At 33.0% G+C, this 19,679-nt stretch overlaps 1 protein-coding gene across 1 annotated transcript; it reads left to right on the top strand.

Annotated features, from left to right (window-relative positions):
- Positions 1-7,579: 7,579 nt before the first annotated feature.
- On the top strand, positions 7,580-8,443 carry LOC149157848 (protein PLANT CADMIUM RESISTANCE 2-like). Its single transcript, XM_089433805.1, has 4 exons — positions 7,580-7,754; positions 7,862-7,933; positions 8,057-8,251; positions 8,352-8,443. Exons 1-4 carry the CDS (start codon positions 7,580-7,582, stop codon positions 8,441-8,443), a joined length of 534 nt encoding a protein of 177 aa, XP_089289931.1.
- Positions 8,444-19,679: the final 11,236 nt, after the last annotated feature.

The following is a 19,679-nucleotide window of genomic DNA, read 5'->3' as shown; positions in this document are numbered from 1 at the left end:
GTTGTACGGTGTAGCCCCTGGTGGCTAAAGCTGTTGTTCCTTTTCTGTTTTCTTTAACGTCGGGTGGACGGTTGTTTATATTGTACACTATTTTTTTGGCTCGATGATATAGAAGGATCCTTACTTGCTTCAGCAAAAAAAAAAAATAATACCCTAGTAATATGAACCCTTAGATTAATAAACCCAAGGATTGATATGAAAATCAATTATGGTGGACCGTGGTCAACCATGGTGCAATGTCGCAATGTAAAAGATATTGTCTCAATATGAAAATCAACCATGGTAAACCATAGTTAACCATGAGTATTTCATAGTTTATAATATTTATCTTAGTGTTTATATACCTTGGGTTTAAAATATGAATCCCTTGGGTTTAATATTATTCCCTTGGGTTTATAATCCCTTGGGTTTTTAGTATGAATAATATTATACCCTTTGAATATGAACCCTTATATTAATAAACCCAATTGATTGATAACATAATCATATGGAAATAATAAACTTAAGGGGATATTATTAAACCAAAGTGATTAATATTATAAACTCTTGGAATATGAACCCTTAGATTAATAAACCCAACAAATTGATATTATAAACCCTAGGGATTAATAGTATAAACCCTAAGGAATATAAACCCAAGGGAATAATATTAAAGACAAGGTATTAATACTATAAACCTTAGGTGCATAAACCCTAAGTATATTAATATAAATCCCTTGGGTTTATACTCATGGTCAGCCATGGTCCAATATCACATTGTGACAAAGATTATCTTAGTACGAAAATTTGCTTAACCAAGTTCCAACGTCGCATTGTGATAAATATATTCTCAATATGAAAATCAAACATGGTAAACCATGGCCAACCATGTTTATTTTAGGGTTTATAGTATTTATCTTAGGGTTTATATACCAAGGGTTTATAGTGTTATTCTCTTTGGATTAATATTACTCCCTTGGTTTTATATTCCTTAGGGTTTTTAGTATTAATCCCTTCTATTTATTATTCCCTTTGGTTTATAATACCAATACATTGGGTTTATTAATCTAAAGGTTCATATTCATAAGGTGCAATCTAAGGGTTCATATTTCTAGGGTTTATAATATTAATCTCTTGGGTTTAATACTATACCCTTGGGTTCATTATTTTCTTGGATTTATAATATCAATCGATTGAGTTTATTGATCTATTGGTTCATATTCCTAGGGCATAATATTATTCATATTGTTTATAATATTAATCCTAGGGTTTGATATAGATCCCTTGAGTTTATACTCATCATTTACCATGGTCCACTGTGGTCCAATGTCACATTATGACAAATATTGTCTTAATAGAAAAATCAACGGGTGATATCCATTGTCCAACATCACATTGTGACAAATATATTCTTGATACAAAAATAAACCATGGTAAACTATGTTCAATCATGTTTATTTTAGATCTATAGTATTTATCTTACAAGTTATATACCTATAGTTTATAGTATTAGTCGAGAGGGCTTAATAGTATTCCCTTCGGTTTATATTCCCTGGGGTTTTTAGTATTAATCCCTTACATTTATTATTCCCTTCGGTTTATAATATCAATCTATTGGGTTTATTAAGCTAAGGGTTTCTATTCCAAAGGTGTAATATTGCTCATAGTTCTAGCATGTCATCTAAGGGTTTGTATTCCTAATATTAACCCCTTGGGTTTATAATATCAATCCATTAGGTTTATTAATCTAGGGCTTCATATTCCTAGGGTATAATATTATTCATACTAAAAACCCAATGGTCTAATGTGATGTTGGACCATGGATTATATTAAACCCTAGAATTAATATTATAAACCTTACGAATATTATTATACCCTACGAATATGAACCCCTATACTAATAAACCCAAGGGAGTTATATGAAAATCAATAATGGTGGATCATGGTCAACCATTGTCCAATGTCGCATTGTCACAAAGATTGTCTCAATATGAAAATAAAGCCTGGTAAACCATTGTCAACGATGACTATTTTGTGGTTTATAATATTTATCTTAGGGTTTATAAACCTTGGGTTTAAAATATTAATCCCTTCGGTTTAATATTATTCCCTTCAATTTATAATCCCTTGGGATTTTACTATTAATCCCTTAGGTTTTTAGATGAATAATATTATACCCTAGGAATATGAACCCTTAGATTAATAAACGTAATTTATTGATATTATAAACCTAAGGAAATAATAAAGCCAAGGGAATAATATTAAAACCAGGTGATTAATATTATAAACCCTAGGAATATGAACACTTAGATTACACCCTAGGAATATGAACACTTAGATTACACCCTAGGAATATGAAACCTTAGATTAATAAACCCAATGGATTGCTACTATAAACCCAAAGGAATAATAAACGCAAAGGAATAATAAACCCAAGAGATTAATACCATAAACCCTAAGGAATATAAACCCAAAGGAATAATATTAGACCAAAGGGATTAATACTATAAACCTTAAGTGTAAAAACCCTAGGTATATTAATATAAATTCCCAGAGTTTATACTCATGGTCCACTATGGTCAATCATGGTTGAATGTCACATTGTGGCAAAGATTGTCTCAATAGAAATATTAACCATGGTCAACCAAGGTCCAACATCACATTGTGACAAAGATATTCTCCAACCATGTTTATTTTAGGGTTTATAATATTTATATTATGGTTCATATATCTAGCGATTATAATATTATTCACTTGGGTTTAATATTATTCCCTTTGAGTTTATATTTCCTAGGGTGTTTAGTATTAATACCCAAGGTTTATTATTCCCTTTGGTTTATAATATCAATACATTGGGTTTATTAATACTAGGGTTCGTATTCCTAAGGTGAAATCTAAGGGTTCATATTCCTAGGGTTTATAATATTGATCCATTGGGTTTAATACTATTCTCTTGGGTTTATTATTTTCTTGGGTTTATAATATCAATTAGTTGGATTTATTAATCTAAGGGTTCATATTCCTAGGGTATAATATTATTCATATTAAAAACCAAAAAAAAATTAATACTAAAACCTCAAGGGATTATAAACCCAAAGGAATAATATTAAACCCAAAAATTTAGTATTTTGAATCCAAAATAATAAATGTAAATTAATATTATAAATTTAATATTAATATTAATTATTTCTTATTATTCATGTATATTTTATTTTATAATTATAATAATTATACTATAATTATATTATATTTCAATGTAATAGTTAATATTATTATTATGCTCTGCTATTATATTATATTAATAATAAAATATATTATTATAACGTTTATACAATATAAATATTATTATTATTATTATTATTATTATATATATTAATCATTAAAATATTTATGTGAACTAAATGTATTTTATATTATAGGTTAATTATGTTATATTTCTAAATATAATTATTAATATAATAATATAATATTATATAATGACATAATATAATATTAATATATAATATAATAACCATATTTATATGGTGGTTATTATGTATAAAATGATTAATATACTTAAATGGTCAAATGGTCAATTTTTAGAAGACACATTTACATTATACACGTAATAATTATTGATGTGGTAGATATAAGCTTATTTATGTATATCAATCACATTATTAAATGTGGTTGTAAATGTATTTCATATAGTCTTATTGAACCACATTAGTAAATATGGTTGTGCTAGTTTTATTATAACCTACAATATTTTTCTATTTAGAAAATAATTTTTGTGTTTTATTTTTACTTTAAAGAGAAAGAAAAAACAAACTTACACATCCCCTCACATTAAACTATAAAATAAATCTCTCAATTCAACCATCTAATCTACCACCTATTCCACTCCAATGGAGTGCACTATGGACCACCCCTATTGGGACAATATTCACCTTAATTTTATATTTTGTCATCTGGATTTCTTTCAATACAGAAAGGTATTCCAGGGTCATGGACTTTCTCTTAGCGTGGGCCAGTCAACTTCGAATTCCAAATAACGAAAGTTAAATAAAGATGTCCCAATTTTTATTCTTCGGAGAAGGGATACATTTTGTTAATTGCTCTATGATAATTTCTGATTTTGAAAAATCTTGTAGAATTTGATTCACAAACAACCTCAAATAATTACATCAAATTTCGTAATATTTCCGAAATTTACAATTTTAATTAAGTTGAACCTATTAATTATGTTATTATCGTATTCGGGATGCATTTATTGGACAAAATGCTGAGTCGTTGCTCCTGATTATTCAGCTCAAATAGTTCTCGTTTGTCCTCTCTCGCATCGTAATCGAAGTTCAGCATCCAGTTGTGTTTTCTGTCGTCATTCTCCAAGTTCGGGGCAAATTTTCAATGCACGTGAATCCATAATACACATTTTTCTATGATGTAGGTCGTTTGTTGCGTTTAGAGGCTCTTTTCCGTGCGGAGAAATTGTTCGGAAAGTTATGGAAATTAAGAGCATATTTAGAGAAAATCCGAGGATTTTTGTAAATCCAAATTATAGTTGTTAAATTTCAAAATTTTAGGTGTCCTAGATGTTTTTGATGGTGATGAATCCATTTCCACCATCAAAAACATGATTCAAATCTGCCTCTACAAGATTTTTTGAAATTTTTTTCCCCGGATTCCGGCCACTTTTGGTCATCCGGGCAATTCCTCCGCCTCTTTAGACGACTCCGGCTCTTTCTCCCACTTTTAACTCTTGTCTGACATGTGATATCTTTTCCGGTTCCGTAAATATATTTGCTAATTAATAATTAAGAGATGTAATCTCTATTTAGATTATGTAAATATTTTGATAAAAATAAATAAATAATTATGGTGTGTTGTTTTTAAATTTCATTTTTATTAATCTATGATGTTGTGAACAATATTTTTATGTATTTTTTCTTATTTTTATGAAAATATTTGTCACACTTTTAATTTTCTTGACTTGTTATTTTTTATTGTATTTCATATTAGGTTTATGAAACCTAATATGAAATCCTTTACATTGCATTATCGCATTAGAAAATAAGTGTTTAATATTAGGATTTATAATGTTGGATTAGATATTAAGGTTTACAATATTGGGTTTAATATTATGGTTATAATATTGGGTTTAATGTTAGGGTCTCTAATATTGGTTTGATATTGTTAGGGTTTAAAATATGTTGTATAGCATTAAGATTTTATGTTTTGAATTTTCAATGGTTCATAAATCTATCGAACATCGCATTGTGACAAATATTGTCACAATGGGACAAACAATATGACATTCATTATTGTAAGCTTACATTACATTGCAATTTTTTAACTTCACACTGCGACACTACAATAGGGCTTTGTATTGTGACATTTGCATGGTATAAAAATCAATCCAACATCACACCGTAACAAACATTGTTGAGGGATGACAATTAATTTTTTACTCAATGGTGTATTGTTACATTACATTACATTGCAATTTATTCAATGTTGCCTCTCAACATTACAAATTTAGGGTTTATTTATCCCTTGGATATATGATATTAATCCCTTGGGTTTATTAATTTGTTGGGTTTATAATATAAATCCCTTGGAGTCATGACATTAATATCTTAGGTTTATAAATCCTTATTTTGTTTCATATTAGGTTCATGAAATCCAATATGAAATCCGTTGGCTTACATTACCACATTAGGAAATTAGTATGTTTATAATGTTGGGTTAAACATTAAGGTTTATATTCTTAGGATTATAGTACTTGGTATAACATTGGGATTTTATGTTGTGACATTTGAATGGTGCTTAAATATATCCAATGTCACATTGCGACAAACATTGTTGCAGTGGGACAAGCAATATGGAAATCATTGTTGGAAGTTTACATTACATTACATTTTTTTCAATGTCACATTGCAACACTACAATAGGGGTTCATATTGTGACATTTGCATGGAACAAAAATCAATCCAAGTTCACATTATGATAAACATTGTCACAAGATGACAATTAATATGTTACTCAATGTCACCATGTTATATTGTATTGCAATTTATTCAATGCCGCCTCTCAACATTACAAAATTAGAGTTTATATATCCCTTGGGTATACAATATTAATCCCCTTTGTTTATTAATTCCTTGGGTTTATAATATAAATCCATTGAGTTTATAATCCTAGTGTTTATAATATTAATCCTTTCGGTTTGTAATCCCTAGCATTTATAATATTAATCCCTTTGGTTTACTAATCTCTTGGTTTTATAAAATTAATATGTTATGTTTATTAATCCCTATAAATAATGGGGAACTTCTATAAATAACTATTATTTAATATTAATTTAGTTCTTAATTGATTTAATATTTATTTATATATTAATATATGGAACAGCCCTTTTGACTTATGTTTGAATCTAGATATTTAGGTATATTTATATATTTAATAATTTTTTAACTAACTGACTATTAATGTATATTAGTTTTGGTTATAATTTATTTTCTAATATATATTTATTATTAAAAATGGACCATTTACCTTTGTTCTAATAAGAATCTAACGAACCAAGGTTACTTTTTAATTAAATAATGGTTATAACCCTAATCCGGTCCTAACTAATCCAGTCAAATCGAGCCGTTGTCAATATAGCCGTTTTATAACCATTGGAGTTTCTGCTCTATCTATTTAACATGCAAAGCCTGATCTGCTCATTCAACTTGTCCTGACGATGAACCACACTAGTTGGTTCGAAACGCGTCGACAAATGAAATATCTTGTGATGTACGTCGAAAAATCTCTCATAAAGTTAATATAGATCACAAACGCCTCAATTCAAGTATTGACTCTTATTGATATATTTCAACCACATTTACTAATGTGGTTGTGTATGTGATTGAACGTATATGTCTATAATAGATATTTATCTCTGTGTGGAATTTTCAATGTATATATTCCCATCATGGAAAGGTCAGGCATTGGATCTCATTAGAGGCCAATATCTCTTGGAGAACCAAAATTCTTATTGCTCAGTTAAGGACTAATTCTCATCAACTCCGTTGTGAAACAGGGCGTTGGAAAAGGCCAAAGGAAGTGTGGGAGGAAAGGGTATGCATTTTTTGTTCTTCCGGAAAAGTGGAAACAGAAAAACATTTCATTTTAGAATGTGAGGCCTTCAAAGACAATAGGGAAAGTTATGCAGATACGCTGGCAGCTAGCTCTTGGAATAATCTATTTAACGAGGGGTTTGTCGAGAAGACGGGAGCATTTATTGTGAAGCTTCACAAAAAAAGCCGAATACATCAAGCAGATGAAGAAGCCATCCGTCCCATAAGCTATTTTTAGCCTCGTGGACATTAAAATAATTTCTTTCTTTCTTTCTATATATAGCGTGGCATAAGCTTCATTCACTTCTATCGCCTCCCTCTCTCTTTTTCTCTTTTTGATTGCGTTCAATCATATCGTCCCCCTCCTCGACAAAGCTCTCTTTTCTGTGTATGTCTATTTAAGCCTGCCGCTTGATACCAGTAACGAGCAGAAGGATGAGAGGCAGTTAAAAGTCGAAACTATTTGGACTGCACTTAATTCACAAAAGAAAGAAAGCATGTATCCCTCCCCTGAGTATCATAATTCTTCCCAACCTGCAGTCGCTGTTGGTGGTTCGGCTCACCATGCGACTAATATTGATATTTACCCTCAAATCCCTCTTCAGCAGCAGCAGGGGCATCCCTCCGCATGGACAACTGGACTCTGCAGCAGCGGCGATGACTGTAGCATTCGTATGTATATATTCATTTCTTGTTATATTATTATTATCAAATGGCAAGTATTTTCATTTCCTGTTATATTATTTATCGAATGGTTAGTAACTGAATAGCCATTGCAGGTTGTGTCACATGTTGGTGCCCCTTCATCACCTTCGGCCAGATTGCCGAGATAATCGATATTGGTTCTACCTGTAACTAATTCATTTATTCTGCCATTAACTTAAACCAAATTCTCATTTTGACAATTGGGCTATTTTTCTCTTCCTTCATGTTTTCATATTTTCTTCTTCTTCTGCAGCTTGCGCGGTCAGTAGCTCTGTACTTTTTGCCGCAGTATTTTACGGGCTGCGCCTGTTGTTATTCATGCTTTTACAGAAAGAAGCTGCGCGCCAAATTCAATTTGGAAGGGAAGCCTTGTGGAGACTGCCTTGTTCACTTTTGTTGCGAGTCCTGTGCTCTACGCCAGGAATACAGAGAACTAAAGAACAGAGGCTTTGATCCCTCTCTCGGTACGTGATCTTCCATTAATTTCCACAGTTCATGGGATAACTGTAAGTAGGACTTGGCTTTATCGTTTGTTGTATGATCGATATGGGCCTGAACACGCAGGATGGGAGGGAAATCGGGGAAGGCAGGGCCAATCAGCATCCCCGGCAAGCATTGCGATGGCGCCTCCAATGGGTCAGGCTATGTACAACTAAATCATAATATCCACTCTATGCCATGGATATGGTGCCTCGTAAGGCATTTTTAGGTTCCATGAAACTCTTTACGATGTATTTATATTATTCATAAAATCTGAATAATTCTACTATTTCTAAGCTCTTGCTATGAATCGAGTTTTCTCATGATCGAAAGTCACTAAATTGTAGGACAATACCTCATGTATAATGTTTTTGAAATCTTTCCTATTCTGAAAAAAAAATGCAATCTAGTATAATTACGGTCTTTAATTTTTCTTTACTTACGTGTTATATTTTCCTTCCATTCGGATTATGTTTATATTAGGTTTATAGGTAATTATGTACATAGATGTATTTATAATAGAATTTTAATCTAGTTATAAATATTTATCGGATGTATGTTCTAAAATATTTTATGATTTTCTTATTAATATTATTAATATTGACCCATTAAATTTTGAAAATTATTTCTAAAATATTTGTTTTTTTTAATTAAATTATATATCATCAAGTGTTATGTGAAATGAGTTTGGATTTTGTGGCATGTGTTTTTGAGAAGCATGGCCAGTTATTATAACAAAATTTATTTACAAATAAAAAAATATTTATGGTAAAGAGGGAATGAATCTTCATAGTTAAGAATTTTGTTTTATTTATATATATATAGATATATTTTTATAATTAATAATAATTATTTAAAATAAATTTGTCCTAGAGGGCATCTCAATTGATGATCAAGTGATGTGAAATCATACAAACAAAGAGATCCAAGGATCCAATCCCCACTTGGTGACCCAATCTACAAAGGGGAAATCATGTTATAGGCCCCTACATGTACAATGTAGAAAAGTGTTTTTTTTAGCAACTTGTGATATATGATGAAGTATTTTGATACCTATCATAGAGTGATGCCTATAAAGATTTACAAATGATTTAATAATGGCTACACTAGTTATTATACATGGTTTTACTTTCTACTTTTCTCTAAAATTTTGATTTAAACTTTAATAAAAATAAAATTTATAAAAATTAATTATGTTATATTTCATAATTATAAATATTTTTTAATTACATATATTATAATATGTGTATGACAACACAGATTACATTTATGTTAAATTAAATTAAATATTAGTATAGATTTATTGCACGCAGACGTGCGTTTTATACCTTAAGATACGTGTTGATCTCAAGTGGACAGGGTTATTTTTTAAAACAAAAATAAAATAACTCTAAATAAAATATAATGTTAGTTATAATATTTGGATAGTTTTAATTAAAAGTATTATAAAATGTTAATAATCTCACTCATTGTTCTCCCTTGGTTCATTGTTAATATTATAACCTAGTGTGAACGAGATGTTGTAACAAGCATACATCCATTTTAAGGGATCAAGTCTCTCACGATGCAATACAGTTAAGTTCATGTAGGTATTGTTGCGCATTTTTTAAAATTATAAATTATTTTGTATGTGTAATTATATTTTTATTTTGGAATGGTTTTTAAAATTTTAATTTAATTATTAATAATTATTAGATAAATGGTAAGGATTTAATCTCTGTCAAATATTTAGTAATATTTTTAATATTATTTATAAATTAAAAGTTGGAATTTATCTTCAAAAAAAAAATTTATCTAAACAAGTGTCGTATGAAATTATCTAAACAAATGTTGTTTCAATAGAAAAATCAACAGGTGATAACCATGGACCAACGTCACATTGTGACAAATATATTCTCAATACGAAAATCAACCATGGTAAACTATGGTCAACCATGTTTATTTTAGGGTTTATAGTATTTATCTTACGTTTTATATACCTAGGGTTTATATTATTAATCCACCAGGCTTAATAGTATTCCCTTGGGTTTATATTCCCTAGGGATTTTAGTATTAATCCCCTGGGTTTATAATATCAATCCACTGGGTCTATTAATCTAAGGGTTTATATTCCTAAGGTGTAATATTGTTCATATTTCTAGCATGTCATCTAAGGGTTTGTATTCCTAATATTAATCCCTTGGGTTTAATATTATTCCCTTGGGTTTATAATATCAATCCATTAGGTTTATTAAACTAAGGCTTCATATTCCTAGGGCATAATATTATTCATACTAAAAACCCAAGGGATTATAAATGTGACGTTAGACCATGGATTATATTAAACCCTAGGATTAATATTATAAACCTTATGAATATTATTATACCCTAGGAATATGAACCCTTATATTAATAAACCCAAGGGAGTTATATGAAAATCAATAATGGTTTACCATGGTCAACCATGGTCCAATGTCACATATTCACAAATATTGTCTCGGTATGAAAATCAAGCATGGTAAACCATTGTCAGCCATGACTATTTTGTGGTTTATAATATTTATCTTAGGGTTTGTAAACCTTGGCTTTAAAATTATTAATCCCTTCGGTTTAATATTATTCCATTAGATTTATAATCCCTTGGGTTTTTAGTATGAATAATATTATACCCTAGGAACATGAACCCTTAGATTAATAAACGTAATGGATTGATATTATAAACCTAGGGAAATACTAAGCCCAAAGGAATAATATTAAAATCACGTGATTAATATTATATACCCTAGGAATATAAACACTTAGATACGAAACCTTATATTAATAAACCCAATGGATTGATATTATAAACCCAAAGGAAAAATAAACCCAAGGGATTAATTCCATAAACCCTAAGGAATATAAACCCAAAGGAATAATATTAAACCCAAGGGATTAGTACTATAAACCTTAAGTGTAAAAACCCTAGGTATATTAATATAAATCCCCTGAGTTTATACTCATGGTCCGCCATGGTCAATCATCCTCCAATGTCACACTGTTAGGATATTCCGACACATAGGAAATAGTTAAGTACAACTTGGTCTAGTGTAGAGTTAGGTATAGAGTTAGGTAAAGTGTGTTTCTTTACCGTTGTACATTTTGTAACTTACAATCCGACAGTCACGATATGTAGTGATCCGACGGTTCATTCTCTCCTCGGTATTACCGACACTTGATCTGTGGCTTAACACCCGATTGGTCCATGAATTCTATTTAAAGCGCATGGAGGGTAATTTGTAGGGTAATCCGTGCATGAGAGAAACATATGTAAATTTTCATTCTTTTATTAATAAATTGCCTGAAGTGGCCGCGTTGGCTCAGGCCGTGGACTGTTTCCCTCTTTGAGGGTTTTAACCACGTCAAAATACTAGTGTATTGATCTGCGATCTATTTGTGAGCGGTGTCCTTTTGGTGTTTTGTCTGAGGAACTTACCCTGTAAATTCCTATATGGTATCAGAGCTATTTGAGGGCCGCGTCCGTTGGTGATCCAAATCTGAAGCCGGTAGAACTGCATCCGACTGTCGTTTCCTAGATCTGCTGTCTCTGACTACTTTCGGGCCGAGAGGATTGCTCTGTTGTGTTTGGAGCATCTGTTCCAGTGAGGAACCCCTTTCGTTTCACGCGAAAAGGTTTTCGGTAGCCCTAGCTGCGTCATTTTTAAGATCTAGAGGTATACAGTGTTTATTTGCAGTTTACTGTTATTTTCTTTCTGTTTATTTCGGTTTCAGTTTATTTAGCCTTTTTATTACCGGATCTATACCTTTCATTTCTGCGTATGCTCTTTGCCCTGCAACTCTGTGTGATCTGGGCAAATCAGAAACAGAAAGGAAGGATTTTTCTCATGCGTATGCTCTTTTCCCTGCGCCTTAGGGTGATCTCGGAAAATCAGAAACATTGAGAAAAATATTTAGTTTCCGACCAAAGCTAACTTTGAGCCGCAAGGTTCATTTTTGAAAATATTTAGTTTTTCGGCCAAAGCTAACTTCGAGCCATAAGGTTCGTTTTCTTTGCATGTCCGTGTTGGGTTTTGTGTTTTGTGTTTTGTAGGGAAAAAGAGCTTTCTCAAGGCAAGCACGCAACCCAAAGCAACCCCCCCCCTCTCTCTCTCTCTCTCTCTCAAATTTTTTGTATAGATCAATTGGTTCAAAGCTATTTTAAGAGAGTAGAGGTCTTGGGTTCAAGTCTCCATTTTGTGGGGGCGGACTTTTTCATTTCCGCACATTCCCGCACTTCGTCGGCAACTTCAACAACTTTTTTTCAAAAAGCCATAACTTCTTCATCCGGAAGCCGTTTTTTTAAACCAGCCTAATTTTTCGAGATCTATCCATTGGAACACTTATTTTCAGCATCTTTAGCTTCAGTTTCCATTGAAATGGAAAGTCAATACCAAGTTACCCTTGACAGCACCAACTATTTCCAATGGTTGGCTTACATTGAGGATTTACTTAGAAGTAAAGGTCTCTTCAGAATAGCCTCAGGCCAAGAAAAGAAACCGAAGGATGAAGATAAGGCTGCTAAATGGGAAAATAGGCAAGATCAAGCACGTGGACTGACCTGGATGTCTATTTCTCCAGATCTCAGATTCCATATTGCAAAAATTGATTCTCCTGATGAAGCAATGAAACAAATCAATAAAGTTTTTGGCATTAAAAATGAAATTAGAGCTCATAAACTTGAAAATGAGTTTCTTACATTGGACCCTAATAATTTTTCTTGCATTGAAGATTTCTTGTCTAAGTCAAGACCCTTAGATATCTTTTGGAAGGTGTTAAAGTTAAGAAAGAAGATAGTAATCTTATCTATTCCATTCTTACAAAGTTGGGACCAGCCTATTCTGTGTTTGTTTCCACCTTCCATTCTACAAGAGAAGCCTTCATTTCTCAAGTAACAGACTACAAGTCCCCTTCCTTTGACTTTTTTTGTGATTATTTAATAAGAGAACAAGAAAAACTCTTACACCTTAGTCTTCTTAATCTTGGAAACTCTTCCAAGAAAGCGTTAGCCGCCCAGTAGCAACCAAATTCAAAGAATCCCAAAAAGTCATATCCTAAAAAGAATGGTCCTAAACCAAACAAGGGTCCTAAGCAATTTCAGCCCCAAAATGAAAAATCATTTCAACAAAATGATAAGACAAATAAAAACAAAGGGAAGAAGACTGATAGACATTGCAATTTTTGTAATCGAGATGGCCACTTAGAATCAAAATGCTTTAAGAAGATGGAAGCCTTGGAAGCAGCAATGAAGAAGCATAACATCCATTTGGGGCAATCTTCAACTTCAACTTCATCTTCAGGAATGGCACTTTCTGCATGTGGTTGTCAAGCATCTCGGTCTGGCTATGCATTAAATGTATCTTCTTCTTCTCATTCTCATGAGTGGCTCATTGATTCTGGAGCTTCTTATCACATGGCCAAAAACAAAGCCATGTTTTCTTCTTTAAATGATTGTAACACCAAAAATATATATGTTGGTGATGATAGATCTCTTAATGTTGTAGGGACTGGAACTGTTCATCTAGACAATGGTCAGTTTAATGATGTATTATGTGTTCCAACCTTATCCTGCAACCTTCTATCTGTATATCAGATAACTCATTCAGGTGAAGGTAAAATCATTGAATTTTCACCTCATGATGTTGTAATCAAGGACTTAAGAGATCCTAAACAGATTTTGGCTACTGGCATTGCTGATGATTCTAGAAGGTTGTATAAGTTTCACAACTTTGGGTCATCAAATCTTCCCTCAGTATTTGTTGCTCATAACGATGAAGTGAGAAAACTTTGGCATGAGCGATTTGGTCACTTAAACTATCGCTCCCTTCAGCATCTATGTAAAGAAAATATGGTGACAGGTCTTCCTATGGTATCTTGCAGAGATGGTGTTTGTTCCGGATGTGTACTCGGAAAACATCATCGGGACAGTTTTGAAAAACATGCCTCTTGGCACGCCTCAGCCCCTTTACAGCATGTGCATAGTGATTTATGTGGTCCACTTCCAGTTGTGTCATTCTCTGGCTGCAAGTATTTCTTAACTTTCATTGATGATTTCTCCAGACGCACTTGGGTATACTTCTTAAAACTCAAGAGTGAGGTATTTAACACTTTTTTGGCCTTCAAGGCCTTTGTTGAAAAACAATGTTGCTCATAACGATGAAGTGAGCAAACTTTGGCATGAGCGATTTGGTCACTTAAACTATCGCTCCCTTCAGCATCTATGTAAATAAAATATGGTGACAGGTCTTCCTATGGTATCTTACAGAGATGGTGTTTGTTTCGGATGTGTACTCGGAAAACATCATCGGGACAGTTTTGAAAAACGTGCCTCTTGGCACGCCTCAGCCCCTTTACAGCTTGTGCATAGTGATTTATGTGGTCCACTTCCAGTTGTGTCATTCTCTGGCTGCAAGTATTTCTTAACTTTCATTGATGATTTCTCTAGACGCACTTGGGTATACTTCTTAAAACTCAAGAGTGAAGTATTTAACACTTTTCTGGCCTTCAAGGCCTTTGTTGAAAAACAATCTGGACATCAAATTCTTAAGTTAAGATCTGATAATGGCGGAGAATATGTTAAAAACACATTCATCAACTATTGCACTGAGAATGGAATTCAAATGCAACATACTGTTCCATATACTCCACAACAAAATGCTGTAGCTGAAAGGAAGAATTGCACCTTAAAGGAAATGGCTAATTGTATGCTACAATCCAAAGGACTTGGTCTTAGTTTTTGGGCAGAAGCAATTAACTATGCAAATTACATAATAAATCACACTCCTACTAAGGCTTTAAAGAATATCACTCCAGAAGAAGCATGGAGCTCAATCAAACCAGATGTAAGTCACTTTCGTGTTTTTGGAAGTGAAGCGTGGGCCCATATTCCAGATGAAAAGCATAAAGCTTTAGAACCTAAGAGTGAAAAATGTACTTTTGTTGGATATTCTGGAGATGTCAAAGGCTATAGACTTATTCCATTTAAGTCCAAAAATGTTATCATTAGAAGAGATGTAAAATTTGATGAAAATATATCGGCCTGCGAGCCTAGTCCGGCGATTGTGCCACCTCTCCCTATCTCTTCTACTTTTGAAAAAATTTCTTCTTCAGATGATGAAAGTGAGGATGACAATCCTCCCCCACCATCTCAGGATCCTCCTTCAGCTCCTGAGCTTCCAAAATGGGTTCGTGCTACTCGAGATGCAGCAGGTGATCTTGTCGGTGATCCTACAGATCAGCGACGTACACGTTCTCAGTTCGAGAGAGCCTCTTCTTTACTGGCTCAAGCTCCAGTAAATTATGATCCTGACACCTTTGCAGAGGCTTCAGGCCATCCAGATTGGGAAGCAGCTATGAATGAAGAATATCATTCATTATTGGCAAATGATACATGGGATCTTGTTCCTCTACCAAAGGGACGAAAACTTGTCAGATGCAAATGGGTTTACAGAACCAAGTATGGACCAGATGGGAAAGTTGATAAACATAAAGCTCGTCTTGTTGCTAAATGTTTTTCACAGGTTGAAGGCATTGACTACACCGAAACCTTCTCCCCTGTTGCCAAAATGAACTCTATCCGCCTTGTTCTTTCCCTTGCTACCTCTTTCAAATGGGAAGTCCATCAGATGGATGTTAAATCTACCTTCTTGCATGGGGACTTGCATGAAGAAATCTATATGGAACAACCCATTGGCTTCATACAAACAGACTCCAGCCTTGTATGTCGACTTAAGAAATCCCTTTATGGTCTCAAGCAAGCTCCTCAGGCTTGGTATGCCAAAATGGATAGCTTTCTTTTAGAATCTGTCTTTTCTAGGTGTCATTCTGACAATACTGTCTACACCAAGAAAGTGGGCAACTCTCTTATCATCCTTGTTCTTTATGTTGATGATCTTATCCTTACTGGTAGTGATCCCAACCTTATAAACCATGTGAAGTCTAGCCTTAAAAGGAAATTTGAAATGACAGACTTAGGACACTTACACTATTTTCTCGGTCTTCAAGTCTTGCAATCCAAGGAGGGTATTTCCCTTTCCCAGTCCAAGTATGCTTGTGATATTCTACGTCATTTTCACATGGAAGACTGTAAGCCAGCCCCTTCTCCCTTTCAGTCTGGAGTCAAACTTTCAGTCACTTGTACTTCTCCTGAAGTTGATGCTACATTATACCGTCAACTTGTAGGAAAACTCTTGTATCTAACTCATACTTGTCCTGACCTTTCCTTTGTTGTTGGCCTTGTTGCTCGGTTCATGCAAAACCCCTGTGAAAGTCATTGGAAAGCAACTAAAAGAATACTTCGTTATGTTCGAGGTACAGTTCAGTTTGGGATTCATTACAGTGCCGAAGCATCTCCTCTATTGGTTGGTTTCACTGATTCCGATTGGGATGGTGACCCTGATGATCGGAAGTCTACTGCCGGTTATGTGTTCACTCTTGGTTCAGGACCTATTACATGGGCTTGTAAGAAACAAGCTGCCATTTCTCTTTCATCAGCAGAAGCAAAGTATCGTGGTGTCGTAGAAGCTAGTAAGGAAGCCTTGTGGCTTCATCAGATCCTATCAGAGTTTGGCTTTCAGCAGTAGCATCCGACTACACTTTAGTGTGATAATCAAAGTGTCATTCAGCTATGCAAAGATCCAGTCCAACATCAGTGCAGCAAACACATTAAACTGCACATGCACTTCATCAGAAAGCTCATTCACGACCATGTTCTTAAAGTGCAATATTGTTCAACAGATGATCAAGTTGCAGACATCTTCACAAAGGCTCTCACAGAGGCGAAGTTCACTAAACTTCGATTTATGGTTGGAGTTCAGGAAGTTGTCACTAAGGGGGGATAGGCTCTAGTGCCTCCTTCCTTCTCCTATTGTGTCATATTTGTAAATCCTTCAATCCTATCCCAAGTTGTTCTTAAGGGGGGATGTTAGGATATTCCGACACATAGGAAATAGTTAAGTACAACTTGGTCTAGTGTAGAGTTAGGTATAGAGTTAGGTAAAGTGTGTTTCTTTACCGTTGTACATTTTGTAACTTACAATCTGACAGTCACGATATGTAGTGATCCGACGGTTCATTCTCTCCTCGGTATTACCGACACTTGATCCGTGGCTTGACACCCGATTGGTCCATGAATTCTATTTAAAGCGCATGGAGGGTCATTTGTAGGGTAATCCGTGCATGAGAGAAACATATGTAAATTTTCATTCTTTTATTAATAAATTGCCTGAAGTGGCCGCGTTGGCTCAGGCCGTGGACTGTTTCCCTCTTTGAGGGTTTTAACCACGTCAAAATACTGGTGTATTGATCTGCGATCTATTTGTGAGCGGTGTCCTTTTGGTGTTCTGTCTGAGGAACTTACCTTGTAAATTCCTACACACACTATGGCAAAGATTGTCTAAATAGAAAAATTAACCATGGTCAACCAAGCTCCAACGTTGCATTGTGACAAAGATATTCTCAATATGATGTTCAACCATGGTCAACCATGTTCATTTTAGGGCTTATAGTATTTATATTATGGTTATATATCTAGGGATTATAATATTATTCACTTGGGTTTAATATTATTCCCTTGGGTTTATATTCTCTAGGGTTTTTAGTATTAATCCCTTTGGTTTATTATTCCCTTTCGTTTATAATATCAATACATTGGGTTTATTAATATTAGAGTTCATATTCGTAAGGTGAAATCTAAGGGTTCATATTCCTAGGGTTTATAATATTGATCCATTGGGTTCAATACTATTCTCTTGGGTTCATTATTTTCTTGGGTTTATAATATCATTCAGTTGGATTTATTAATCTAAGGGTTCACATTTTTCTATGATGTATGTCGTTTCTTGCATTTAGAGGCTCTTTCTCTCCCTTTTAACTCTTTTCTGACATGTGATATCTTGTCTAGTTCTGTAAATATATTTGCTAATTAATAATTAAGAGATGTAATATATGTTTAGGTTATGTAAATATTTTGATAAAAAATAAATAATTAATTACGGTGTGTTGTTTTTAAATTTCATTTTTATTAATCTATGATGTTGTGAACAAGAACAATATTTTTATGTATTTTTTCTATTTTTATGAAAATATTTGTCACACTTTTAATTTTCTTGACTTACTAATTTTTATTGTATTTCATATTAGGTATATGAAACCCAATACGAAATTTTTTACATTGCATTATCGCATTAGAAAATAAGTGTTTAATATTAGGATTTATAATGTTGGGTTAGATATTAAGGTTTACAATATTGGGTTCAATGTTAGGGTCTCTAATATTGGTTTGATATTGTTAGGGTTTATAATATGTTGTATAACAATAAGATTTTATGTTTTGAATTTTCAATGGTGCATAAACCTATCGAACATTGCATTGTGACAAATATTGTCACAATGGGACAAGCAATATGACATTCATTATTGTAAGCTTACATTACATTGCAATTTTTTCAACGTCACATTGTGACACTACAATAGGGCTTTGTATTGTGACATTTGCATGGTATAAAAATCAATCCAACATCACACCGTAACAAACATTGTTGAGGGTTGACAATTAATTTTTTACTCAATGGTGTATTGTTTTTTTTCACATGGAAAAAAGTCGCAATTTTCATTAATATAGAAAATTACATTTTGCAGATGTGTTAACATATACTGAGTGAGACCATCTCCTTCTCTGTTCAAATCATGGTGTATATATACAGCATGTATATTCATCCATAAATTCTGTACCTCAATGGTGTATTGTTACATTACATTACATTGCAATTTATTCAATGTTACCTCTCAACATTACAAAATTAGGGTTTATTTATCCCTTGGGTATATGATATTAATCCCTTGGGTTTATTAATTTGTTGGACTTATAATATAAAGCCCTTGGAGTCATGACATTAATATCTTTGGTTTATAAATCCTTATTTTGATTCATATTAGGTTCATGAAATCGAATATGAAATCCCTTGGTTTGCATTACCACATTAGAAAATTAGTGTGTTTATAATGTTGGGTTAAATATTAGGGTTTATATTCTTAGGTTTATAGTATTTGGTATGACATTAGGGTTTTATGTTGTGACATTTGAATGGTGCTTAAATATATCCAATGTCACATTGCGACAAACACCGTTGCAATGGGACAAGCAATATGGAAATCAATGTTGGAAGTTTATATTACATTACATTTTTTTCAATGTCACATTGCAACACTACAATAGGGCTTCATATTGTGACATTTTCATGGAACAAAAATCAATCCAAATTCACATTACGATAAACATTGTCACAAGATGACAATTAATATGTTACTCAATGTCATAATGTTACATTGGATTGCAATTTATTCAATGCCGCCTCTAAACATTACAAAATTAGAGTTTATATATCCCTTGGGTTTACAATT

This window comes from Pinus tabuliformis, chromosome 5_2 (genome assembly GCF_031772625.1).
Source record: "Pinus tabuliformis cultivar Carrire ecotype Pingquan chromosome 5_2, CPIR1, whole genome shotgun sequence".
Classification (NCBI taxonomy): domain Eukaryota; kingdom Viridiplantae; phylum Streptophyta; class Pinopsida; order Pinales; family Pinaceae; genus Pinus; species Pinus tabuliformis.
The sequence above is the reverse complement of the archived record's forward strand: the minus strand, read 5'-3'. Positions and strand labels throughout refer to the sequence as shown.